A 27,658-nucleotide genomic window follows, 5' to 3' on the forward strand; every position below is an offset into this window, starting at 1 on the left:
TTTTTTAAAAAACAAGGTTAAGAACTCCTGCTATCTAGATAAACTGCAGTTTTCAGGAAGATCAAAGCGTGGGAAAGGGATGGGCACAGGAAATCAGCACCAAACCTGGAAGCTGGAGAAAAAGGAATTTCATTAGGCCTCACTCTGGGTGGTCAGGTAGCTGACTAGAACTAAAAGAAAGGGGGAAAGGAAGAAAGAGACCCAAGAATGTGTTTGATATGTAAGTCAGGAAAGGGCTTTGAAGGTCAACTGAGGTTCTAGGAAACACAGGTCCCCTTCTCCCTCCGGCCCCCACTTCCAGAAGTTAACATAAACCAATGTTTATGCAGTCTCCCCCCACCCAACAATTCTGTGTCTTTAAGGAAATCATGCTGTGACAGGAGGAGAAATCTAGCTCACCATTACATCCCCCATAGGGAAGGGCTATCACTATGAAGTGCTAAGACCAGCTCAACAAGTAACCCAAAAAGCCATCTTTTTACTGGTTTCAACATCATAGGATCAAATGCCCATAAGAGTTCATAACCTAGGTTCTGTGTATTTAGTTTTTAGTTGTTTTTTTTGTAACCCCAGAAATCCCCTCGGTTTGATTTAAGATGAAAGAAGCCACATCAGGTTTGAAGAAAAAGCGCTGTCCTCAGGAAAGATATTTTGTTTTATTTTCTGAATGGGAATCTTCCTTGACTTTAAGAGGAGTGTCATGGACCCCTTGGGGAGTCTAGACCCTTTCTCAGAATGATGTTTTTAAATGCAAAAAGAAGATACATGGGATTAAAAAGGAAACCAATTATAAGGAAATGAAAATGATATACAGTTATCACAAGATTTTTTTTTAAAAATCAAGCCCACAGACCGCAGGTTAAGAATTATGCTGAGCCTATGAAGGTAAGGGGTAAAAAAAGGGGCCAGTCATGCGCTGAAGAAACTTATATTCAACATCAACTCTATTTCTTTTTGGTGGGGCTTATTCATCTGCACTCTGCTAAATATGGTTTCTGGAGGGGGAAAAGAAAAAATAGTATTAAGTAAAATTTGGTTTCTTTAACCAATAAGGGCTTTCCTAAGAATGGCCTGTTGCCATCCTGCCCGCATCAAACAGTACCAGAAGCCACCTGAAAGATGACAAGGTGAAGCTTGTTGCATCCCCGGTCCCCTGTCTGATACTGACCTATTTCCGAATCTCACCGAAATTGGTAGTACTACTAGTTCTTCCCTCTTTCTCATATTCAAAAAAGCAAGGGCAGCATTGATACATAATTCAAGGCTTGCTTATTCTCTTACTCTCCCCCTTTAATTAACAACTGACCACAGGATCGATCAATCAATCCACAAGCATTTATTAAGCATTTTCTCTGTGCCAGGCAAGGTGCTAAGTTCTGTGGATACAAAAAAAAAAAAAAGACATAGTCCCTACCCTCAAGGAGCTCACAATGGAGAAAATGTAAATAAATGGTACATACAAGATAATACAGAGTAGATGGAAGATAAACTTAGAAGGAAAAGGTTATAGCACTGGGGGAGAGAGAAGGGGGGAGGGGGAGAGGGAGAAAGGATGGAGAGAGAGAGAGGGAGGGAGGGAGGGATGGAGAGAGGGTGGAGAGGGAGAAGGAGAGAGAGGGGGAAGGTGATGAGAAAAAGGTCTCCTGAAGAGAACAGCATTTGAAGTCAGTCTCGAAAAAAGGCAGGGATTCTAAGAAGTGAAGGTGACTAAGAAGAGCATTCCAGGCATATGGGATAGGGAATGTTCACAGAATGGCAAGAGATAAGAAAGTATTTCTCTCCAATCATTGGCAAAGGTGAGGGGCTAAGGGTGTGGAACATAGTATATGGTATCAGAATCCACTGATACAGTTTTGCTGAATGGCTCCCACACACACATGCCTTTCAAAGTAACCTACTCAGAAATGAATGACGTAAAAAGAAATGGAGAAAAGTGTGCAGATTACAAAAAGTGGGACACATTGATAAAAACATAGTTATGTTATCATAGCAATTCCTTATTCCACAGACAGAAAGAAATCTCATTCTCTCTGAGAGAGAAAAAAATCTCTGCATTTGTAATAACATCAAAAAACCACAAAGTCCATTCCATATCCAACTCTGCTCTGGAGCTTCTGTAACTCATTCGATTTGAGCTAATACAAGACTGTCATACAATGTAGGGCTACACTGAATAACTGGGGGGAGGGATATAGTATATGGCTAGAAAAAACTATATAATAAAGTGTTGATAAAATGTGAAACTGTGACACACTAGAACTATCTTTAATAAAGTAATTTCATTTAAGCACCTGGCAGAAATAGAGCCAGACAGCAACAAGAACCCTTGGATATCACAGAAATTCCATAGGTTGAAAAATGCTTCCCCTGCCTGATTAGCCAGTCCACAATTGATCAATGCTGGAACACAGGGTAGAGGTATGGTTAATGAAAATGAAATTGCTAGCTGGAAAGCATTTTCCTGGGATGGTGAGGGGTGGACAAGGCTGTGCTGAACGACAAAAAGATTCACAGTCTAAACACAGATAAGATAAAGGTGATGCCGGGCAAACTGACAGGTCCCAAGCTAGCTCTAGGCATTTACAGTTTTAGCACCTAAAGAGAACAGATAAGGAGCAAGCAACCTCCTGACAAGCAGCTATAGCAGTGGATAGAGCTTCAGACCTGGAGTCAGGAGGACCTGAGTTCAAATATGACCTCAGACACTTACTTGCTGGGTGACGCTGAGCAAATCACTTAACCCTGTTTATCTCAGTTTCCTACTCTAGTATCTTTGCCAAGAAAACTACTCAGTTTCCTACTCTAGTATCTTTGCCAAGAGAACCCCAAATGGGGTCAGGAAGACTCAGACATGACTGAAATTACTGAACAACAACAAAAATCTACTGACAGGTACAGAGGTCAGTCAGTATAGGTAATGAGGATCAGGACAGATGCCCTGCATCTCACTATGCCCTATGGATACCAAATGGAAATATTTACCACCACAAACTTTTTCAATCTTACTCCACTACTTCAAAGCATACTTTTGATTGGCTTGCTTCCATCCTGTATTAATGTGTGGGAGAATGAAGGGCTACCAATATATTTAGGGCTACCAATATATTTGGCATGAATATTACCAAGCAACAAATGCCCCTTTTCCTGCAGTAGAAGTATATCTCAGAAAGGTATTTGAAATGTGAACCATACTAAGTATGTATTACTCTCAGTAGCATCTTGTTTTTACTAAGGACAGTTATTCCTTTAATTTTAATTGGCCACTCATGCAAATAAGCCCCCAGCCACATAATCAGACACTCATCTATTCATTCAACAATTATTAAGAATCTAAAAATGTTATGAAAAAAGAATAACTTTCTTTAAAAAAAAGAATCTTATGGGGTCTATAAATTTTATCAGATTGCTTACTTTCTCAGGGAAGGGGGAGGACAGAGAAGGATGGATAGAATTTGGAACTCATAAATTTAAAAAAAGAATGCTAAAAATTGTTTAAATTTAATTGGGGAGGGAAATAAATTTTAAAAAAAGACATCAGCACACACAGAGAGAGAATCTATTATGTGCAAGGCACTGTCCTAGGTACTAGGTGTATAATTTGCTTTGGGAAAAGTTGGATAAAAAATGACAGTTCATGTCTCAAGAAAGCACTCCCTCTCCTTTTGTCCCTGTACTCCACCCATCCCTACTATCTTTACATTGTTAAACTCAAACTGGAGGGCATGTATAATGAAGCAGGGCACTGCCATGCTATCATATAGAAAAATGTGCCTGAAATAAGAAAACTGAAGTTAAGATTGAAATAATTATGGTGGAGATTTAAAAGGGAACAGAGGTCATTTGGTGAACAATATTAAAATTTAAAGGGGAATTAACTCTCCAAATACCACTGTGTGAATTTACAAAGTTATACCCAGTTTTAATGAATAATATACCCAAAATACATTCCAAACATTATGAAAAATACCTTCATTATGGAAAAGAATATTGCTAGGACTCATTAAAATTAGATTAAAAAAAGAATGTTTCATGGCGTGTGCTACCATGAACAGTGTGTTGTTAAATACATTAAAATGAGCATAAATTTGACTTGTATCTGAAAAACAAGCTGTCTGTGCATATGCACACACATCCCAAAACTTGACCACTTACTTGTTCAAACAGATACTGCCATTAGCATTCATGATATCTTCTTTGGTAAGCTGCCAGTTTTTCATGGATCCCTTCACAAAACCTGACACCATCACAAAGCCCAGGACGAGCACATTGATACAAGTGAAAACTTTGTTAACCATGGCTGATTCTTTCACGCCGAAAGTTAAAAGCGCTGGGAAAATGCACAAATAAAATATGATATTTAAAAGATAAAATTTGCACCAAGCAAGCAATACTTTACTTTATAAATTCCTTGAGAATAGGCATTGTTTTGTTCTTTGTTTGGGGCCTCCTTAACACTGTGCCTGGCATGGAGTATGCACTTAAAATGCTTGTTCATTGGTTTTACAGTTTCCTAGTTTAAAAACAATTAAACAACTAAACAAAACTTTTATTTTCTCACCTGACTGAGACAACAAACTTCTAAGTCAATTCACAGATTTAGAGCTGGAAGGGACCTAAGGCCCTCATCCAATCTTCTAATTTTACAAATAAACGCAAGCCACAGACAGTTTAAATGACTTGTTTAAGACCATCCACACTGCTTCCCTCTTAAGTTTACAAGGTTAAAATGACAATCTTTCAAGCTCCAACTTTCTGAGATTTGGGGTTGATCTATAAGGTAAGCCACTGAAAGCAGCCCATGGTATATGACTTCAATTCTTTGACATGCAAAATAGTGGCAACTGATTTTTAAAGTCCATCTAAGCTTTGTGAACTTCAAATGAGACCCATCTTGCCTTCTGACTTAGCATTTAGATCACATAAATCAATTTGTCAATCTCTCCTTTTCTCAGGTAAACTACACAAAGGAAAATCTCCCACACTGGTATTAAAGATATCTGAAGACTTTATATGCCAGACAAGCTGTGTTTTCCAGAAATATTTTTTTAATTCTGTGACCAAGACTAATATTTAGCACATTTCTTCTTTTTAAAGATCTGTTTTGATAGTCGTTGTGTACAAAACAAACAAATATTTCCATTAAATAAACAGGCACACTTGAGCAGGTTCCACAATCCTCCCATATTGCTCCACATTTTGCTGGCTGGCAAACTCTATCAACTGGCAACATCATGAGGCTTGACAACTTCACTCACCAGGCAGAGTTCTACTAAATAATTTATATCCCATTTCTGTCATCTAAACAAAAATGTTTGCTGAAGAAATCTTACTCCACAAACAGACAGCTTCATCAAACACTTAGATTCTCATCTAATAAGAGGGATTTTAAAGAGAAGATCTGGGCTCTAATCTGGATGCTGATCCTTAACTAGCTGTGTGACCTAAGGCCTCTGCTCACCAGTAAAATTAGGGATTCAGACCACAGAGAGGCATGTACAAGTCAGCTCTACAGCTATTAAATAAGCCAGTCCATGTTTACTATTAACAAAAATATCTTTAGTGAGTTAGAAGCCTAGCCCAAAATAAATGAAGATTTTTGCTTCTTGCTGCCAATATAATGAAAATACTAGAGGTGCTTGTGACATAAACAGCTACCAGAGATGATTATTTTTTAATGTAGTCATTTACCTGTTAAAATCAGAATGATAATTACAGAAAATATGTCTGGGTATTCAGCTAGTCCGGGAGTATCCAGAGACATATGCGTTCGGGAGAAATCCCCAATAGGTTTGCCTATCAGTTCATCAAATGTTGCACTCCAGGCTCTTGCGACACTTGAGGTACCTGTCAAAGAGACATAATCACCAAAGAAAGTTCATAGAAAATAATGCGCTTAAGCATTTGTCACTGAGCACAGTGCAGGAAATGCAGCTGATGCCATGAAATACACACACTGACATGGCAGACAGGGGCCAGCCAACAGAACACTGACAGGGAACAGTAGAGAATCCCAGCTAATGGTTCTAGGCAATTGTGTGTCCTTGGAACAAGCTAGTAGCAGCCTTTACTTCCTGGATCTGCGGATGGTCCAGTCAGGATGCCAACTTCACAAATCTCATTTGTGAGAAGTATCCATCATGTCAATATCGATCTCCATAAAAAAGAAGGGGGCAAGGTCATCCATCTAAAAGGTTTCATCCTTTCCAAGGGAGACTGGCCCATCATACTCAGCTCTATAACAATGCGCTGAGTACTGATTCATTGCTTTATTTGCCAAAAAGTAAACAACTGTCTAAGGTGCTGCTTACCCCACTGATCCTGTAAGAGATTCATGTATGTCCCACCCAATTCAGGTTTCAAATGCTAAGCTTGGAATGTGCTGATGGAGATAGCTACCCAGAGGGCCTTCTTATATCATTTCACAATAATGATAGGCACATAAATGGAGGTAGCATCGGGCACCAAATAAATATGGAAGTTTTCTTTTGTTCCTCCATACCCACCAATAAATTCTTCGTTGTTACCCCGAGTGCCCTTCATTTTCAAAGGTAGGTCTGCTGATAACCATAATATGAATTGTTAGAAATGTGCAAGTGAGAAATATCCCTCAGTTGCTAATTGTTATAAAAATTACTTTTACTCTAGATTTTGTTACACTTTAGACCCATAAAGAACCTGTCATAAAGAATATATTTCAAAGCCATAACCCAATGTACAAAGTACATAACCCCACATGTACACCAAGAAATCTCACTCCAATTTTCAGTCTATTGTTTAAACTTTCAAAATTACAATACTGAATTGAAGGTTTTATAATACTGGACTATGAGGCAACAGTGGCATAGTGGGTAGAAATTTAGCCTCAGACCCTGGAAAACACACACACACACACACACACACACTCACACACACACAAAATCTGATTGTGTGATCCTGGGCAAGTCATTTAACTTTCTCAGTGAGACTAGGCTGTGCAGAAGATGCTGACCTGCATCGATGGATGGAATTTCCTTACCCAGGAATAACCTTTATCAATGAAATCACAAGTCCTTTCCCGTGCATGTTACATTTTGCTGTTTTTAATAGCTAAGGCTGAGGGCTTTGTTCATGTGTTGGTCAAGAAAGAGCAGACACTTCGCAATAAATATTTTTCTTACCTCTCTCTACCCAAAAACTCCTCTGGAAATATAATGTTCCATTTCACATAACCGTGTTTATAAATTCTGACATGCTTTGGCTTATTAAATCTATTTATGTCAAGAAAATTTTAATGTTTAACTTTTTAAAAATATCCTCTGCCACTTGTTTTCATTTTAAACTTAGAAGAATAAACTGTGTTTTGGCTATCAACAGGGACAGCAGGTGCTGAAATGAAGTAGAAAGCCTCTTCCCACTGACCTCTGCCCCAGCTGGGCCTTTGTTAAAGCAGCAGCCTCTTCACTCACAGACTGAGAGGAGGAGTAAATTCTATGGGTTAAGCTCTATACTCCCTTGCCCCATCATTGGTGGGATATACCAAACAAAGTGCACTATCCCAAGATGAATTCATAAACTAACTGTGACCCACTCAACCCTACCTATCATTTTAATTTTAACAGGATCAGGAAGAAAACAGAAAATCTCAATTTATACTGTGTTGACCAAACTATCAAGAATTGAATTCTTATTAGCAGAGTTTAGTTACCCAGCAGAGTTTTCCTAGATTGCTACGCATATGGGAAGGTGCAAAGCAAAAAGGACAACGTGGTAGTTCCCATCTTTTCCAAGTCTAAAATTCTAATAGACAAAATTAGAGACAGGGTCAACTCCAACCCAAGAGTAGAAAGGGTAGGATTGTAGTAAAGTGGAGGAAGAGAAAGCGCTCTGGCTTAGAAGCACAAAACCTAAGGAAACACTCTAATACCTCCTAAAACTACTTACCAATGATGTAGGAGAGAATTAAGTTCCAGCCGGTGATGAAAGCCCAGAGTTCACCTACAGTGACGTAGCTGTAGAGGTAAGCAGAACCAGTCTTTGGAACCCTAGCACCAAATTCTCCGTAACACAGTCCTGCCAACACGGAGGCCAAGGCGGCAATCAGGAAAGAGATAACGATGGAAGGGCCAGCATTCTTCCGGGCCACAGCTCCAGCCAGTACATAGACACCCGCTCCAAGTGTACTGCCTACACCAAGAGCTACCAAATCGAAGGTGTTCAAGCAGCGGGACAGGCGACTCTGCTCTCGGCTACAGTCCACAACCTTTCGCCGTAGCAGCTGCTGTCCAAAATTGAGGAATACTTTGCAGCCCATGGTACTGTTCAGATCTGATCAAAAAAGAGAAGAGGATGCCATTATCAATGATGTTTTGTCCACACGATCATTACACCACCACTAATAATAATGAGAGTCAGCATATGGCATGATGGTCCTAGAGGCAGTTTCAGAATCAGGGAGATCTTTACTCAGATTCCACCTGCAACATCCTGGCTGTATGATGCAGCTCTCAGGTCCCTAAGGCAGCCCTCCAGTTCTGTACTACGGCTTCTGAGGTCTCTTCTAACTCTGGATCTATCATCCTATGATAAGGTATCCTATGACACCAATCTACATTGGTAAAAAAAAAAGCTTCCTCACCATAAGCTCTCTACCCTGATGAAATCAAGGGCTGCTAGGTGGTGCAGTAGGTAGAGTGCCAGGCCTGGAGTCAGGAAGATCTATCTTCCTTAGTTCAAATCTGGCCTCAGACACTTACTAGCTTGTCACCCTGGGCAAGTCACTTAACCCTGTTTGCCCTCACAGCCTCCTCACCTGTAAACAACAAAAACTTAGCTGAACTCAATGATTAACATACTTCCACCCCATCCCAGTGATTCTGAATGTCATTGTTCAAATCCAGTTCCCTATCCCCCAAAGACTTCCCCCCTTACTTCTATCACCCTCCACTCAAGCCCCTAGACCATCCGACTTTGAATCTACCCACTCCTTTCACTGTGCCTTCTCAAATGCCTGCTTTACTACAGGTAACAAACTTGCTTTTTCTTTCTCACACCCTCCATCATCTTTTACTCACTGAGTACTGGCCTTGATGATTCAGCTGATTGCACATTTATTCATACCTATCCCATACAGCTGGAGGAGCTGGAATGTTCTTTGCTCCCCATTACCACTCCTAGGCTCCCCCTCTACAAAAATGAAGGGGGCCTTACCAGGAAATAGAAGACAGCCCCAATGGAATGTAAGCATTCTGAGGGTAACTACTGCTATTTGGGGAGGTGGGGGGAGAGAAGATGGCATTTAGTACAGTGGGCCACACATAGCAGTTTTATGTTAAATGTTTGCTGAATTAAATCTGATGTGTCTGACAGCTAAATGTAAAATATAAATGCCAGGTGTCAATCACACTTTCTCTTTGATCCAATGAGATAAGAGATATATAAAGCTCTCTGCAGACCTTAAAAAGCACTATATAATGATAGCTATATCTTGCACGACTATGAAAATGTATGAAATGGGAGGGCCTTAAATTGTTTTTCCATTGCTGAAAAAAAAAAGAGGGTGTGTGTGTAGATAACATAAACTAAACACACACAAAAAAGGATCTTTCAAACATAATGGGAAGAACATTCTTTGGAAAGTCAGCTGTGACCACACAGATGCAGTCCATTTCTTTTTAATAGGTACACAATATCCCATTCAATTTGGGAACAGTCCTTAAAAGTGCGCATCAGAAAAATATACTTGGACGTAAGAACTCTGGGACGGTGAAGAGTCCTGGACTAGGAAGTCGGCCAATCTGGATTCTAGTCCTGACTCTGCCACTTACCATCTTGGGCAAGTCAAAATCTTGGGCAAGGCATCTATTTCCCTTAAAATGCAAATAACTGTCCTGACTACCAGATGGGACTGCCAGTACAGGTCAAATGAGATGTAAAAGTACCTTGTAAAGCATGATATAAACACAAGGCTTTATTATTAGATGATTATCCTGGAGGCAGGCAGATCAATTAACCTTTAGTTTATATGGTATTACTATTTTTATAACACTTGTACCTTTAGAAGAGTAATTATAATAATGGAAAGACTGGATTTGAAGCCTCACTGATTTGATTTCACTTCACACCTCAGTTCCCTCATCTGTTAAATGGCACCTGAGCTTTCTGCCTATGTTGTGAGGAGAGTGTTCTGTGAAATACAAAGCGCCCATATAATTAGAATGACATCTTGGCCCCAAAGGAGAGATAAGAAAACATGCCTCCCTCCCTTCTTTGAAGAGATGGGTGCAAAGCGCCATATATACTTCAGGCTTGGTTGGCAGGTTGGCCGGTTTTGCCAAACTGCTTTTGTCTCTTTTTTTATTCTTTGTTAAAGTGAGTGTTGGAAGAAGGAAAGGGGGAGACATAAGTGGAAATGAAGGCAATGTTAAAAGCAAAACATTTTTTCAATGTTCAAAGCACCATGTAAAGGTAAGTTATTATTAGCTAATCACATCTCTAACCCATCAATCTCTGAACATCTGAACTGTATTTATGGGGCAGCTAGGTGATGCAGTGGGTAAAGCACTGGCCCTGGAGTCAGGAGGACCTGAATTCAAATCCAGCCTCAGATACTCTATTAGTTATGTAACCTGGGGTAAGTCACTTAACCCAACTGCCTCCTCCCCTCCCCCCAAAAATACTCCAGAAAATGAACTGTATTTTTATGTAAGTACACACACACACACATATACACACACAATAGTATATGTTGCCATGTAATTTTACAGATTATATAATATTACAACATATCACAGCAAAATTATGACAAATTCCAGCCAGGACATCCGTTGTTGGATTTTCTATAGAACTAAGGTCTCTACTAAAAGCTAAGAGCTATTTGTTTCTACCTTTCAAGATAGAGAAAAATGAACTAGAAACAAATTCTCTTCCTTCCAGGATGATTTTTGAAGAAAAATACTATGATCGTGGAATTGAGAGTTTAATGTCTACATTAACAGTTTGCCTCACTTAAAATTTCAACTCCTTCCACACTTTACACTTACACACACACACACACACACACACGCACACACACACACTCATGCTCAGGCTCCAAAGCAGTTGGATTCCAAAACAGTAAATATGATGAAAGTACTTCCCTGTTTTCACAATGACCTAATTGTTCCACTTTCTATGTCAGGTACATGGGAAGACTTCCTCCTCTTGTGCTTTTAGACAGAAAGCTGCCGAAATATTTTGAAAACATTATCTAAATAATTAAGTTACCCTTTCTTTGCTGGAATAAATTCGTACAATAGTAGACTTCTCATTTCTTCCAACTTCAAAACCAGATTTTTTCTATAATCAATCAACAATGGAAGACAGCAGGGTTTAGAAGAAAGATAATGATTTGGATAGAGGACTTGGGTTCAAATCCTAGGTCAATCACTTAGTATTTGTGACTGTGGGCAAAACACTTCAGCCCAAGTTCAAATGAGGAGGTCAAATTCAATGACTTCTAAGGTCTAGTATAGCTCCAAGCCTATGATCTTATATGAAGTACAAACCTACCCCTTACCCTGAATCTAGAAAAAAACATTACAATAGTTCTGATCATGAGATGATGTCCACAATGCAACTCATTCTCAACTCCTTCCTTTTCTTCCCAGAAAAACGTTCTCTAAAGTTGCCTCTTTCTCTAAAATTAAAGAGTGAATGCATGCTTGCCTGAAGAGAACATCCTAAATCTATCTTCTCCATAAATTTCTAATTCAGAGTTGACCTAAGTGCCACCGTAAAGCTGGAAAAGGAATAAAAGAAAAAATGAAGTGACCTCATGGTCAGGATTTCAAAAACAAAGCCTATTTCATTTTTCCAATCTTAAAGGTTCCCTATAAATGTGGTGGTGAAAAGAGGGTCGAAATGATGAAAAGCACTCCCACTCCACCTTTTAATAACATCAAATAGTATGCATTTTTCATTGGCAAGTTCTTTCTTCTCTGTCATAAAGAGGATACCACCCTTAATGGTTTATCAGAGAGAAAGGCTGTTAGTAGTTTATAAATCCCTTTTTTTTTTGGAAATGTGTAGAAAACAATGCTTTCCTTTATAGAGTTGGTTTTATTGAGACAAAGCTACTGAGCAACCAGGCTTAGGAATGCTTCAGGTAGCTGATTGGCCTGCTTTCACCTCTCACCTGGCAGAAGCTGATGACAATCAGGCTTTTCTATCATTCAATTTGTAATCATTCCAGGAGAAGCCAGAATGATCTTCAGAATGAATGCAAATGCTGTTCAAACTGTCCCTTCTTCTAGCATTTAAATTCTATTATTCTATAATGCTATGAGCTAATCATTTCTCCTCCAACGAGAATGTAATTCCTTCCAATCAGACTCAAAATCTGTCTTGTACTTCTTTGTATGCTCTTGTTTAGGTGTTTCAGTTGTATCTGACTCTTTGTGATCCCATTTGGGGTTTTCCTGGCAAAGATACTGGAGTGGTTCACAGATGAGGAGACTGAGGCAAACAGGGTTAAGTGACTTGCCCAGGGTCACACAGCTAGTAAATGTCTGAGGCGGGATTTGAAGTCAGGTCTTCCTGCCTCCAGGTCCAGGGCTCTATTCACTGCACTACCTAGCTACCCTTTGCATACTCCACAAATGTTTAAAAAACAAAACAGCGTTATCAATGCAGTAAACATAAAAACAGATGCTATGAACCAGGGTGAGGGGGCCTTTTTATCATCAACTCTCTGAAAAGGGTCTTATATCCAAAGTATATAGGAAAATAACACACCCGGAAGAACGAGATCCATTCTTCAAAGGATAAGTGGCCAAAGGATACGAAAACAGTTCAAGAGAACATTGCAAAATATGAAAGACTGCAACAATTCCCTAATTTAAAAAAATATACAACAAAGTGACTGAGGTTTACTCTCATACCCAGCAAAAAAGATGGAAATAGTCGTTGTAGGAAATACTATAGAAACACTGTTGGGCTGTGAATTGGTCCCAAACCTTCTGGAAAGCAACTTGGAAATATTTGGAATTTGGATTTATACAAAGAAAGCGACTCTATAACTTCTGTAAGTGACTCTAAATCTTCTTTATGACAGCAACCCAAAGAATTCCACGGCTAGCCAAATATTCCAAGTAGATCAAAGACAAAAAGGTCTCATATACATCAAAATATAACAAAAACAAGAAAATAAAGTGAGCGCTTCTCCATCAGAAAACTAAAATGTGATATAAAATTAAACTGAATATTACTGTAAAAAATTATGATGAAGAAATCAGAGGAGCATGGGAAAGTGATACAATGAAGAGAGTGGATTGAGAAAAACAATGTATACAATGACTACAACAAAGTAAATAAGGGACCAAGAAATGAAACATGCTTCCTAATTATTGTGGGTGAGCTCAAGGCCAAAGAAGAGATGACAAGAGACTGTGGACGTGGAACCCTGCATATGTTGTTTCCAGGCTCCTTTTCCTTCCCTTTTCTCTTTCTTTCTTGCTGTGCGTGTGGAACGCTGCATATGCTTTTTCCAAACTCCACTTCCTTCTTTCCTTCCTTCCTTCCTCCTTCTTTCTATGGATGTATATGTTGTTTCCAGGCTCCTTTTCTTTCCATATACTGTTTCCAGGCTCCACTTCCTTCCTTCCTTTCCTTTTGACATGTAATGATGTCACAGACACTACGCCGGCCTCTCAGGCTGCACAAATGATGGCTCACCAGCTGCTCTGGTGATGCTCTGCATCTTCACAAGCCTAGCACGTAGTGGGAAGGGGCTGATATAATAATGATTCTCGGGAGACTTAAATTATTCAACAAAATGACCTTTTCCTTAGCAAATTTAGAAAATGCTTCAGTAAAATCTGATATACTAGACCAAGTTGGGGTGCAGGGGACAGTTTCAAGTGCCTTGGGTAGGAATGGCATAACTTTCCCCTAAAAAAGATCCTGCTTTGGTTAGCTATAAATATATATTTATATACTCTGACATAATGACATATATATCCCCCTTGGTGAGACACCTCACACAACTCTAAGACTCTACATAACTTGTAGAGCAGGTACATGCTGCATGGAGGAAGGGAGTTTCCTCATTAGGAGTTCTCTATACCAATGAAATCAAAATTCTAGTCCAAAGAGACACACACACACACACACACACACCCTCTAATGGTTGAACACAGGTAACATTTTATAATTTGTTGCTAAATCATTAACAGTAATGACAATTGAAATGGTCCTCTCATGACTGAGAATCCTGCTCTTTACCTAAAGGTCATGATTCTGAACATTCATTCTCTGTTCGGTTGGGTGGACATATGAGGAGGCAAAATAATGGCCATTTTTACAACTTAAGTTGTTTTGTTCTACTCTTCTTCCCCCTTCCCCCAATTATTTCTGTCATTTGCCTCTTGCTCAAAAGAGCAAGAGAACACAAACAAAAGATTCTAGTTATCTGAAGATTCATTCCCCAGCTCACCCCAATGATAAAATCAGGGATCCATCAATACATCTGCTGAGCTAAGCTTCAAACGTAGCTCTGCCGTGAAATGCCACCACAAAAGCTTTTTAGCTTTGCCTGCCTGTCTATTGGGCCCTGCTCACACAGTCTAGACTCCACTCACAAAACTGAGAAAGCCCCTCCTCCACCAGCTCCAATCCCTAAATAAACCCCAAACATGTCTCCCGTTCATGTTTTTGTTGTTGTTGAGTCATTTCAGTCGTGTCCGACTCCTCATGACCCCATTTGGGGTTTTCTTTGCAAAGATACTGCCATGGTCTGCCATTTCATCCTCTCCAGCTCATTTTTCAGATGAGGAAACTGAGGCAGAGTTAAGTGACTTGTCCAGGGTCACATAACTAGTAAGTCTCTGAGGCTGGATTTGAACTAATGAAAATGAGTCTTTCTGATTCCAAGCCCAATGCTCCACGCACCACCTGGCTGCCTACAGACACCACCACCCTCAATTTATGTTACCTTGCGCTTAGTAACAGAAATGCAATGAGGCAGTAGAGACAATACAAAAAAAAAATTCTAGATTTGGAACTGGTGCTTGGGTCCAAATCCTGACTCTGGCAAATGCATGAACAAGTCACTCATCCTCCTGGGGCATCTGCTGGTTCCTCATTTTTAAAATGAAAAGGTTGGGACTCTCAGTTTCCTTCCAGTTCTTGTTACAGAGCTCCACTGATACTGTAATTGTATAAACTAAAGGGTCTTTAAGGACCCTTCCAGCTCTTAATCTCTGGACCCATGATCTCTCCTGAACAGCTGAAAGATCCTCAGAAAAGTGGAAGATAGAAATACTTGCATGATAGAAAGAAATGCCTGTTCTAACTGTTGTTTAACTCTCCAGGTCCACACTTTTGAACATGCTTAACTTTTAAGGCATATTACATCAAGGAACCTCACAGCATCATGTTTAAACAGGTTCCTAAACTGTCTTTGTTCAAAATCCTAGATTCTAATTCAGTAAAGGCAATCAGCAAACACCAATGGCAAGATCAAAGATGAAATATCTAATTTCCTTTCAAATATAATTTAACTAGATAGAATATCTGAATAGGGAGGTGATTCTAAAAGAAATGCTTTCACAAGTTAAGCTCTCTACTGAATGTGAAGGTTTCATCTGGACAGCCTAAAACATTACTGAATCTGTTGCTAATGAGATCTTCTCAGTTTTCACAGAATCTCAAAACTGGAAGAGATCTCAGAAGTCATCTATCCCAAACCCTATCTGAACTGGAATCTACTCTTTAACAGACAGCATGTATTTGAAGACCTGCTTCCTAGTGAATGTTTTTTTATACTCTTGATAATGCTTTTGTTTTTTTTAGAATTACCACTCATCAAGATGAACAACCAGGTGATCATTCAAAACTCATGTGGATTTTTTTTCCCCAACATTCACCAACACTTGATATTAATTCACTTTAATTCACTGAGCAGCTCCCAACTTAAAAGCATCCAACTTAACAGTTCCCAAAGTCCCTGGCTTTCCCTGCCCCCCCTGAAAATTCTTGGGAGTTTTTTAAGAATTTGTGAATTCATAAGCAAAAGTGGGAAGAAGATATTTCAAAAATCAAGAGCAACTTACAATTGCTGGAACACAAGGAAGAGGCTAAGGGACACACTCCCAAAACAGGGTAGCCCCAGAACGGCTGCAACTCCAATCCCCTTAAACGTCTTTCCCAGCTTCCTCATTTGGTTTCACTACAGGGTCTGGCATTCTATTAATTAGATTAATTTGAGTGAACAACCATACATTTTTGTAAAGGCTTCCAAGAAAAGTAAATCCATTGTTAGTCAAACAGCGCAAATTTGTATAATTAGACTGCTTTGCCCCTAAAGCCTCCCTGTGATATGTGCAACTAAGGAAATGAGTTGTTTGGGGAGGTGAGGTATGATCTGGAGCTGGAGGATTATAGGTAATTTTTAAATGTTGAACATTTGGGAGTAAAGACAAGCCAAGGGGACTTAATGAGAAGATGAAGATAACAGGAAAGCATTTGAGAGCTTGGAGATGGGTCAGGAGTAATGGGCAGTGGAAGCCTGCCCCTCCCTACCCCATGCCTAAATCTAGCCCTTTGGCCTAGGAGAAAGGGCAGAAACTCTAGAACCTAAAATTTCAGTCTGCCTTACTGAGGCTATTTATTTTGCAATCTAGAATAATAATAATAATACCTGACACTTATAAATTGCTTTTAAGGTTGCAAAACACTTTTTATATAGTATTTATTTAGTCAGATAACTACCTTTCTGTAATATTGCCCCTAGTGAAAAATGTGTCCCATGTTCCAAACAAATGAGTTACAAACCCAGTCTTTAACACCAGTCATTCACACACTTAAGAACTGCTTTTTTTTAAATTGATAGCCTACTATGTGTGAGGTACCATGCTACATTTGGGGGGTGTGGGTGGACAAGTGGAGGAGGTGCAAATAAAACGACAGGATACATTCCAACACGTTCTTTGCTCTTACAATCTGGTTGGGGGAGATAAGGCACACAGAAAAATAACTCCGGGCCATGAGTGGTATAGGCAATAAAGGAGGAAGGAGGGCCCCACTTCCTGCTGGGGTGATGGAGGAAAGCTTCACAGAGGTGATAGGCCTTGGAGGAAGAAGAAGCGGAGCTGGGGGTTGACTGGAAAAGATACTGGTTTTGCCAGACAAGTGAGATATAAGAGCATAGCATAGAGTAGGTGCTTCTCCCTGCCCCCCCCCATCCCATGGTGCCCATATTCTTTCATAAATTCACCACAGGGTATCTATGAACCCCAAAGGCCAGGGGCCTGCCTTTGGGCACCCTTCACATTGCAAGAAGCCAGAGGAACACATAAGATGTACACATCGTTATCCCTTGCTCTTGTCCAGTAACCAGTCCATCTTCTTGAGATCACCCATTTCTTTAATAGCATCCTTTATGCTGTATTTTCCAGATTCCTTGTTTATCATGCCTTCTCAGGGCTGCCATGTTTCTCTCAACTGCCTTTTCAAGTCATTCTCTTCTTCCAGTCTTAGGTGACCATAGTGTTCCATGACTCAAAAGCTCATACATCACCACCAGAAGAAAACACCATGAACCTTTGTTTCAGGAAGAAGCTTGGCATTTAGGCTTCTGAGCATGTGGGGGAATAGAGGGTAGAAATCCTTAAAGCTGTGCCCTGTAAGTAGAAGCTCAGTGTGCCATATTTTGAGCAAAATGTTTTCAATTCAACAGGCTACGTAAGAAAATACTGCTACATGGCATATTTTCCTATGATTTTTTTCCTGTCTATGTTATTCTATCAATTAGCCTTGAGATATATGTAACACACGCCCAGAGTTACCATAGAAATTATCTATGTGGCTTATGTCATGCAGATTAGACTCAAAATACCAGTCATAAATAATCCCGAAACTTTATCCTCAGAAGCAGGAAATACCACATTTCGGGGCAGTTTCTCCTCTATTTTTAGAATCATCTTTTGTGGGTATCCCCAAAAGTCAGAAATTTGTCCAAATGCTAAACATTTAAATTTCATACCACTGACTTTCTTAGCCTAAGTTCAAAAATCATATTGTCACCCAATGGACACATTCAGCAAACAGAACCACTCCCTATCTGCCTTTTTTTTTTACCAGAGCTTTATATGAAATAGAAAAAGGTACTGGTTATAGATGGGAGTTAGGAGATTTAATAATAATAACAGCTAGTATTAATTTATGCAGTGCTCTGAAGTGTACAAAGAATTTTACAAATATCTCATTTGGGAGGTAAGTGCCATTATTACCTCCACTTTATAAATGAGAAAACAGAGACAGATGGAGGTTGAGGTTAAGTGACTTAATAAGCATCTAGGCAGGATTTGAACTCAGGTCTTCCTGACTCCAAATCCAGCACTCTATCCATTGAGCCACCTAGTCTATTCTAGATCTAGGATAGAATCTTTATTAATCAATTACTCAGTGATCACAAGAAACTGACAAGTTTTTCAAAGCGCCCACTTCTTCACCCATGTAATCAGTATAACAATATTACTGCCTATAATAACACCTATGACCTATTTCTCCAACAATGATCATTCTACAAACATAAAATTTCTTTCTGCTTCGATAGTGTCATTTGTGCTTTCTCCTACAAAAATATATTATGCAGAAGAGCAAGACTGTATTTGCCTGAATTCCTGAGATTCCTCTGAGGAATCCAAAGAGCATGGTCAATTAAATCAGTATCTGATCACTGAATGGCTGATCACAGGAAAGAACAGACCAACGTCTCCTAGGTATAATAAGACAGGAATTCTGAAGGCACAGAAAGGCAGCTTTGTACAAATTTTTGAGCAAATTTAACTGTGACATGGAAAGCAGTTGGGTGGCGGCAGCCTGAAAGGGGTAGTTTTAAGGAGAGGCAACTTTTTTAAAAGTCCTTTCAGGGGATCTGATTGACTGTAAACCTTTGTTTCCAAAAAATAAAAGTGTTAACACAAAAACATAGAAAGATTTAGAAAAGAGAACTACTTGCCCCTATAAGTCAGTAAGTCCTGAAGGCTTTAAAGGTGGCCATCTTTAGATTAGTTGAGTTTTGCTGGAGTATACTACAGAGCTAAAATTAAGGACTAAATACTAGCTTTGGATTTCAATTATCTATACTCTCTTTAGGCCCCCTGATCAAAAAGTCAAGTATGCTGTCTAGCATTCTTTATCACTGGTTGGTTGGTTTGTTTGTTTAACAGCATACACAAGAAAAGAAAAAGTTGGAGGCAGCATGCACAGCCAAGTGTAAAAGTCTGAATCAAGAGGCGGCTGGTTATTCTAGACATTTTAATAATGGCTGAATTCAGGGCACTGCGTAATTGATCTGACAAAACCAACACTGCCCTTGTGTATTTCAAAACATCAAATATTTGGATTTTTGTGGCAGTGTGAATGTAAAGGCAAGCCTATACACACTAGATAGCTTCATTGCTTTAAAGTGCCTAATTGACTTACTAATAGCAGGCAGCTATGTGGTACAGTGGATCACTCATGCTAGTAACTAGGTTTCATCTGCTTCATGTGTGAATGCTTTAGGAAGTGAAGTAATTTGGAATTATTGGAATTCCAGGAGTTAGGAAGACCTGGATTCAAATCAGACCTCCAATACTTACTACAAGTGTGACCCTGGGCAAGTCACTTAACCTGTTTACCACAATTTCCTCAATTAAGTAAAGGGATATAGCAACTCCCAGGGTTGTTGTGGGGGTCAAATCATACAATAGTTATAAGCACTTAAAACCTTAAAGCACTACATAAATGATAACGGGCCAGTTAATACTAAACTACCTGAAATCCTAAAGGAAGAGTAGAGAGATCACAATGCATTACAAATAAATTAATTAGTCCCCTGCTTTTCCTTAATCCAGGAATCTTTCAATTGATTTATTCTAATTCCTTAGATCTCCAAATTTACTGTACAAGTACAGAGTAATGAAAACCGGAGAAATTAATTTAATTTTCTCAGAAACATAATGAATGGTATTCCCAAACATCTCTTGCGGGCTTCCACAAGCACTCTGATGACAGTATAGAAAACTAATTCTAGGGCTGTAATTTCCTGCCATTGTAATGTAATAAATATCTTGCACATCTTGTGACTAAGAAAAATAATAGCTCAGTCCAAATTACCTGAAAAAATTAGCATTAGTCTCAGAAGTTCTATTTTCTCCAAATGATTTCTAAATCAAGTCATCAAATTTAATTCAGTGGAATATGATAATAATAAGTTATGGCTGCCTACTTGTCTCTTTTTAAGACAGAACTCATAGTTAATCAGGTAATATTTTCCATAAGAAGAAAAATCTAAATGACATTTTTGGAAATATCTATCTTTTTGTAAGAACACTGAATTCAACAAATGTTCTTTGGCAGAAATCAAATTTTGAAAATTCCTTAGCAATTATTAAGACTTCCTAAAGCATTTTCATATGCCAAAGGGAAGTAAATGAAACCTGATTACTAGCATGAGTGATCTTTATTCCAAAAGCAGGTCAAATACTGCAGAATAAAACATCAGCTATGCCTAACGCAGAAAGGATCTGGGCGTTAACAGAAGATAGAACTGCGTGCGTTCTATTGGTCTGTTGCTACTTCTGTGCTCCAATCCAATTCTTTGCCTTTCAGGTTCAAAAGCTTTGGCTTCATCCAAGGTATAGTACTCTTTAGGCCACTTTCCATAGCCTCAGTAGAAATATTATGTTAAATTAAGAACTTTCTTAAGGGCACTTTCTCCCTTGAATGCTGACAGAAGACAAGTTCAGCGGGAAGAACGATGAACCTGGAATGAGAGGACCCAGGTTCAACTCCTTCACCACCTGAGGGACTTCAAACAAGTACCTTCTCTAGATGTGTTTCCCCAGACTACAAAATGAGTAGATGAACTCTAAGGTCACCTCCAACTCTAAACTTAGAAGAAAGGAAAAATCCACTGGGCTTGCTATAGCATCACATTTTGAAACTGTGATTTCACTAGCATCACATAGAAAAGTAGAAGGTAAATGGAGAGCTAAGAAAAAGGCTTTTCAGAGTGCGAATGCAGCTCCAGTGGAATGTAGGGTCCTTGAAGGACTCCCTGCTTCTCCAGGCCTAGCAGAATTCGAGAGAGACACACAGATACATAGATCCAACCATAGATCCATGTATGTATTTGGTATACAGATGGTGTGGATAGTAATAAATATATGATGATTACTATAATATATAGTAATGGTGTATATCTATTAAATGCATATATATATGCATATGTATATACGTGTGCATATATACATATACATACACACACACATACATATATATCTCTGTGTGTGGAAAGAGAGACAGAGAACTGCCTCAACTTTTTGATTATAGGGGTGAAAAGGGAGGATTTACAAGGCAGAAGCTCCTAACTAGTGGGTGAAGATAGCATTACAGTTCTAAAGGAGGTGAAAAATAAATCACTGCCTACAATAAACTATCTTATAGAAGGAGGGAGGTAAGAAATATAAAAACTTTCAATAACATATGGAAATGGAAATATATCAAGCACCAAGATAAGCAGTATAGACAAAAATTGTGGATGTATTTCACAGGACAGAGATGTGCTTGGTCCAGAGCAGGGGTGGGGAATCTGAGGCCTCCAGTGCAGACCTCTGACTGGATTCAAACTTCACAGAACAACAAACTGTGAAGTTTGAATTCAGTCAAAGGGCTGCACTTGAGGGCCTAGAGGACCACCCCTGGTCTAGAGTCATAGGGGAATAGCACTCAATAAATATCTGCTGCATGAATGTGTGAATGGAGAATTGACCAAAACAACCTGGAGAATGCTGGGCATGATATATTCATAGGACTTGAGGAAACCAGCCTAGCTAGAAAAGGCTGGTATAGGTAAGTACTAGGATATAAAGTTGAAAAGATTCTTCAAGATCAGCTAATCTGAAAAGAGTTCGGGAAGGTAACACCGTAAGTCTCCTAGCTCCCACGTGGTTTCTCTCAAAGGTATTATTTTTGCTTAATGCCTTGCATAGATGGAAATGAGGTCCACAAACCATACATAAGCATCTGGGCAGGCCACCTACTAACTTAGAGAACCACATATTAACATTATCTATGTCCCACTGTAGTTGTATTTATTTTGTTAAACTATTTCCCAATTACATTTTAATCTGGTTGGGCTATGTTGCTGGCCGTACTCTATGGCTGCTGGTTTGACATCTCTGCTTATGCAACACTGCATTTGCTAATCCTCAACCAGTACAGTCTCAAGAGAATTCTGAAAAGCATTTCCTAAAGTGAAATGTGCCATCCTGTGCTGCGGGCCAAGCAGTCAGAAATGCTAACCAATCAACCAACTGTGTGCTTATAAGAAAATTTAAAAATATAAATTCCCCTTCCCAATTACAAAAGACTCTCTAGAGTCTTTTGCCAGCTGTCTTGGATCTTGTCTTTCTGGCTTTTTCTTAAAATTCCAGCTTCTGGGCTCTCTTCTCCAGAAACAATCCACCTCATATTTACTTATTGTTCTCCAACCACACCTTACCCACCCAAGGTCCCCAGAATAAAAAGGGTCAAGCTTGTATCCTGTCAAAATCCCTTTATTGTCATCAAAACTGATTATTAGGTATTTAATTAGAGAATTACGGAGTAAGCGCCTAAACATAGCACCTGGCACAGAGTAAACACTTAACAAATGCTTGTTGTTTTGACTAATGGATTGAATTACCTGATTCTCAGAAAACATCTACACTGTTGCACATCGTTCTGGAACTTGACCAATTTACTACACGTGGAAACCTAAACTCATTACTTCTAACAGAAACACAATAAAGAATACTGATATAGTTATAAGTTTAAGAGCTCCTTTACAATTTCTCCCTCAATTTATTCAACAAACATTAAGTAAATATTTAATGTTTGCAGAGCATTTTGAGAGAGAGAAAATTTAGCTAAAACCTAATTCCAACCTCAGTAACTCCCTAGCAATTCTTTAAAAAGGACAGAATTGTGAGCTTCCACTTAAGAGAAACTGGAGGCAGAGGCTAAGGAAAAAGGAAAGGGACTACAACCACCATGAAACTAAACTAGAATTTAACATGTTCTACCCAGTTTCTTGGGTCACAACCAAGGGTTCAAGCCCCAGATCAACCACTAACTTGGGTATATGGCTTTAGGCAACTCAGGTAACCTCTCTGAAGCCCAGTTTCATCATCCTCTATAAAACAGTGATAATGCTTGAAAGAGCAAATAAACATGTGCATTTTAAACACTAACTTGAAACTATAACTGTTATCTTTACCATTATTAAACCACTAAACTGGAAAATTTCAGGGTACAACTTGAACATAAAAATTCATTTTGGCTTCTGAAAATCAGAGGTTTTGATTTTACCTAGAGGCCTCCTTCCTGACTTCCTATGTTCTGAACTGAGGTTAAAAAAGAATACTAAGCACAGAAAGTTTCTTTCTTCCTCAACCCAAGGACCCACTAACCTACAAAGCTATATTATTTATTTTACTAAATTGTATATACATTGAGTGGAAATGTTTGTTTTCCATGTACCATTCTATGTCTTTAGAAACAAATGATTAAAGAATAATTTCAAGGTCTGTTTTTTTTTTCTGTTGTCCCTACTCTTATTTCCTGCCTTTTAACTTACATTTCTGCCTACTTTTCTTTTATTCTTCTCTGTTGGCCTTGAAGCATAAATATCTCTGCAAGGAAAAAAATTACAAAGTAAAGGTCAAATCGTAATGTTGTCTACAAAGATGGCAGGTGGCCTAATGGCCAATGTCACCATAGCTACTGAAGTCTCTCCAAATGGACTACTTGTTAGCTTCTTGATGACAGACACTAAGAGGTAGAAGAAATATCCTCAAAACTGTCAAGTCCTTTAAAAACACAAACCCAGGATAATCGACTCAGCACATTACCCAGACAGAAGAGGGGTGGTAGGAAGAAAAAGATCTGTTATTAGTGCCGGGACCCAAGATAGATATTCATTCATCTACCAGGCATTGTGCATAAATAAGACAGTGTTTACCTACTAGGGAGGAGTTAACCTAGTAGGGAAGAGAAGCCATGTTTTTAGTTACATATAGGTTAACTTGGAATCATGTTCTGAAGGCCATGAAATAGAAGCTAAGGCTTCCCCCATCTGATTGTCCCTGTTATTAATTACCGACAAAACTGTATGTAATGCAGTAAGGTTTCTCCATATAATTCTGGGGAAGCTCAGAAAAACACAGATTTCTCTTGGCTGGAGAAATCAAGAAAGATTTCATGGAGAAAATGAACTTGAACAAAGGTTGATGGACGGTGGAATTTCTGTAGTCAAGAGATTGGAGAAAGCATTTCAGGCAAAATGGAGGGGCCTAAGCAAAAACAGAGAGGAAACTGAGAGGCAGCTGGGAGAACAGCAAGTGCCCCAGTTTGGTTGGGAAGTACGGTTCACAAAAAGAAGTAGCAGGACAGAGAACTGGGAGGAAAGTGGAAACCCACCAATTGGGGAACAGCTAAACAACTTGTAGTATATGAACGTGACAGAATATTATCATGCTCCTAGAAAAGAGGAATGAAAAAAATCAGAGAAACTTGCATTTGTATGAAATGATGTAGAGTAAAGCAAGCAAAACCAGGACAAGTTATACCAAGGCCACGATAAGTTTATGTAAACATCATTGAAGGACACCTTTGATTAAAGCAATGACCACATTTGCCTTTAGAGGCGGAGCATGCCTACCACCTCTTCCCAGAGCGGTAACAGACTATATAAGGTGAGGAATGGAGCATACATTTTCATAAATGGCCAATGTGATGATCTGTTTTTGCTTAACTGAACTTGTGCAAAGGAAAATGTTATGGGGATGGGGGGACGGGGTTGCTAGGGAGTAACTATTGGAATGTAACAGTGATACAACAAAAAGATCAATAAAACTTTTTAAAATTACAGCAAAGGGGATTCTCCTAATCATTTCCCATTGGGTTACTTTCTTGGCCTCATCATCTTCAGAAACTCATATGATTAAATCAACTTGGAAAACCACACCTCCTTAGCACCCCTTGTCCCTGGGGCCCTTCCCTCTCTCTGGTTGGAGAGCGTGGGAGGTGGAAATCTGGGAGCTCCTATGTTTTATTTTGTTTAAAACTTAGACCTGTGATTTCATCAGTTCAAGGAATTCCTGATGTGGATGGAAACTCTTTTAATAAAGTACATCAGCAACTGTCCTGTAATTCACAATATTGAGAGTCGTCTGGAACAATAAGCTGCCCATGGTCACATAGCTGTATGTTGCAGACAGGACATGAACCTTCTAGTTGCCAAGGTCAGCCATCTACCCACTAAATTCTCCACCCAGTTATCTTATCTCATACAAATGAGACTCTGAGAACAAACTCTGTTCAGATGGCTGCCCTGTCCCACTTTATAACTATGCTTTGGTTTTCTTGGTCATTGTGTGATAGATATTTTACTTAATTCTGAACTAAATAATCATCCTGGAGAAAGGACATATGTAATAATGTTAAATTACCTTCCTCTTTAAACGAGGTTTCAAGATCAATGTATCACACTTGAGCCAAAGGAACAAATGGAAGCCACCTGTTATTCCAACATGAAACATATGACAAGTCATTGAGCAAAGCTGAGAACAGCTCACACGTAAGCCATGCTTTATGATTTACAAATATGGATATCATCTCATTTGATCCTGACAACCCTGTCAGTAAGAGTGCGAGGTCTCCTGTGTCTGTTGAAGAAACCGAGCTTCAGATGTTAAGGCAGAGGCAAGTAGTTTGGCAAAGCTGATAAAAGAACTGCCATTGGCACTGGGAAGACCTGGATTCAAATCTTTCGTCTTAGCTACCAAGTGACCACCATGAGCAAGTCAATTAACCTCTAAATGAATGGGGTAAGAATAATTGTAGTACTCCATAGGGTTGTTCTGAGCCTTATGAGAAAATGTGTTTCCACAATACCACAGTTGTCTCAAGAAAGAAACCATGTCACTTCTAAAACTAAATACGGATCAAAAATCACTTAAATATCCACATGTGCAGATGCAGTTTTCATTTCATTACAGGAGCTCTAAATCAAATAAACATCTACGAATACAAAGATTTTCTTTTTATACATACAATGATTATTCAACCCTGTGCCAATTTCCTTTGATCTGTCCTGGAAGAAATCCCAGGGCCACCTTATCACAACAATAGTTAACTTTGAAAATGAAAAAGATATTTTTTGAAAAAAAGTCTACATTGTCTATGGGGGAAGGGGGAGATGAGGGATATGGGAAACACCATATTCATCAAAGTAGCTTTTTTTAAGTACACCTGTATCACTGTGTCTGCAAAGCAGATAAGGCTTCTCCATTTTGCAGAAAAAGCTCCAATCTTAAGATTTCATAAAGGGAAAAAGACTTCACCAAACTGAAGACTAACTGAAATGCCCTTCTTAAATAGCTCACCTAAGAAAGGGAGTGACAGAAAACCCGTCCAAACTGAGAAATGCTCCAAGGACTTAACGCCCCCAAGGAGCAAAGATCTCCATTCATTCCCCAAACACTGCATGATACAATGTATGGAGTAGTGGATTGCAACTCCAAAGACCTCCCCTTCTAGTTTCCATACGTTTGGTACTTTTGATGTTCAGTCGTTTCAATTAATTTTCTCTGAATTTGACAGCAGGAAGGAACCTACCTCACCCAGATGAGTTCAAACTACCAGGAGCAGGAGAACTAGATACTTGGGTATATCTTAACAGATGGGATTGCTGCGTTACTGCTACTGGGTAATCATTTCTGAACAATTGTGGAAAACAGAAGGAAATACTGTCTGTATTTTCAAAAAGGGAAGAGAGTGGATCTCCTAGAAGATGAGCAGACTTACCTTTAACCCAGGACAAAATTCTAAAGGAGTGAACACCTAGAAAAAGAAGCAATGACCAGAAAGAGCCAGCACAATTTCATCCACATCTCATTTCCCTTTTTGACGGGATTACTAGGCTGGTAGCACAAAGGACTGCTGTAGAAACTTTAGAGACAGCTATGTGGCACAGTGGACGGAGCACTAGCCCTGGAGTCGGGAAGACTTCAGTCCAATTTCACACTCAGACACTTAAGAGCTGTGTGACCCTGGGTGAGTCACTTAACCTGTTTTCCCTTAATCTCCTGGAGAAGGAAATAGCAAACCACTCTTTGCCAAGAACCTCATGGACAGAATTGACATGCTATGGTCCACTGAGTCACAAAGAGTCAGACTAGCTACTGAACAACAATAGAAAGTTTCACCTAGATCTCACCAAAGTATTTGACAAAGATAAAGAGATAGGGTCAGATAACAATAGCACATACAATTATTGGCCCTGGTACTGTTTAAATGGCCAGATTCAAAAAGTAGTCACAATATCAACCTGGAAGGAGTTCTCTTATGGAGCACCCTAGGGATTTCTGCCTGGCCTTTTGTCTGTGATTTGAGTAAAGCCATAGACTGCACTCTTGCTTATCAAATCTGCAGATGACACAAACATACTACATACAGGAGCATGGTAAGGAAGAGGGGAGGGGAATCCTGAAACAAAGAGCTAGCCAGGAGTCCAAACATACTCTGGCTGCTGGGATTTTGAGCAAATCATTCCAGTTACCCAGACAACTCTCTAAGACTGTAAGTATCAATCTACATGGGCAGGGGAGTT

General features: G+C 39.2%; 1 protein-coding gene across 1 annotated transcript in view; it reads right to left on the bottom strand.

The window, feature by feature from the left end:
• SLC7A1 (solute carrier family 7 member 1) overlaps nucleotides 1-27,658 on the bottom strand; it is a 68,568-nt gene that overhangs the window by 21,754 nt on the left and 19,156 nt on the right. The window contains exons 2-4 of the mRNA XM_036745921.1: nucleotides 7,921-8,304; nucleotides 5,689-5,844; nucleotides 4,153-4,327 (exon numbers count right to left, since the gene is read on the bottom strand). Of these exons, the coding sequence (XP_036601816.1) occupies nucleotides 4,153-4,327; nucleotides 5,689-5,844; nucleotides 7,921-8,290 (701 nt within the window). The 5' untranslated portion in view covers nucleotides 8,291-8,304. The remainder of the gene's footprint in view (nucleotides 1-4,152; nucleotides 4,328-5,688; nucleotides 5,845-7,920; nucleotides 8,305-27,658) is intronic.

This window comes from Trichosurus vulpecula, chromosome 2 (assembly GCF_011100635.1).
Source record: "Trichosurus vulpecula isolate mTriVul1 chromosome 2, mTriVul1.pri, whole genome shotgun sequence".
Lineage (NCBI taxonomy): Eukaryota > Metazoa > Chordata > Mammalia > Diprotodontia > Phalangeridae > Trichosurus > Trichosurus vulpecula.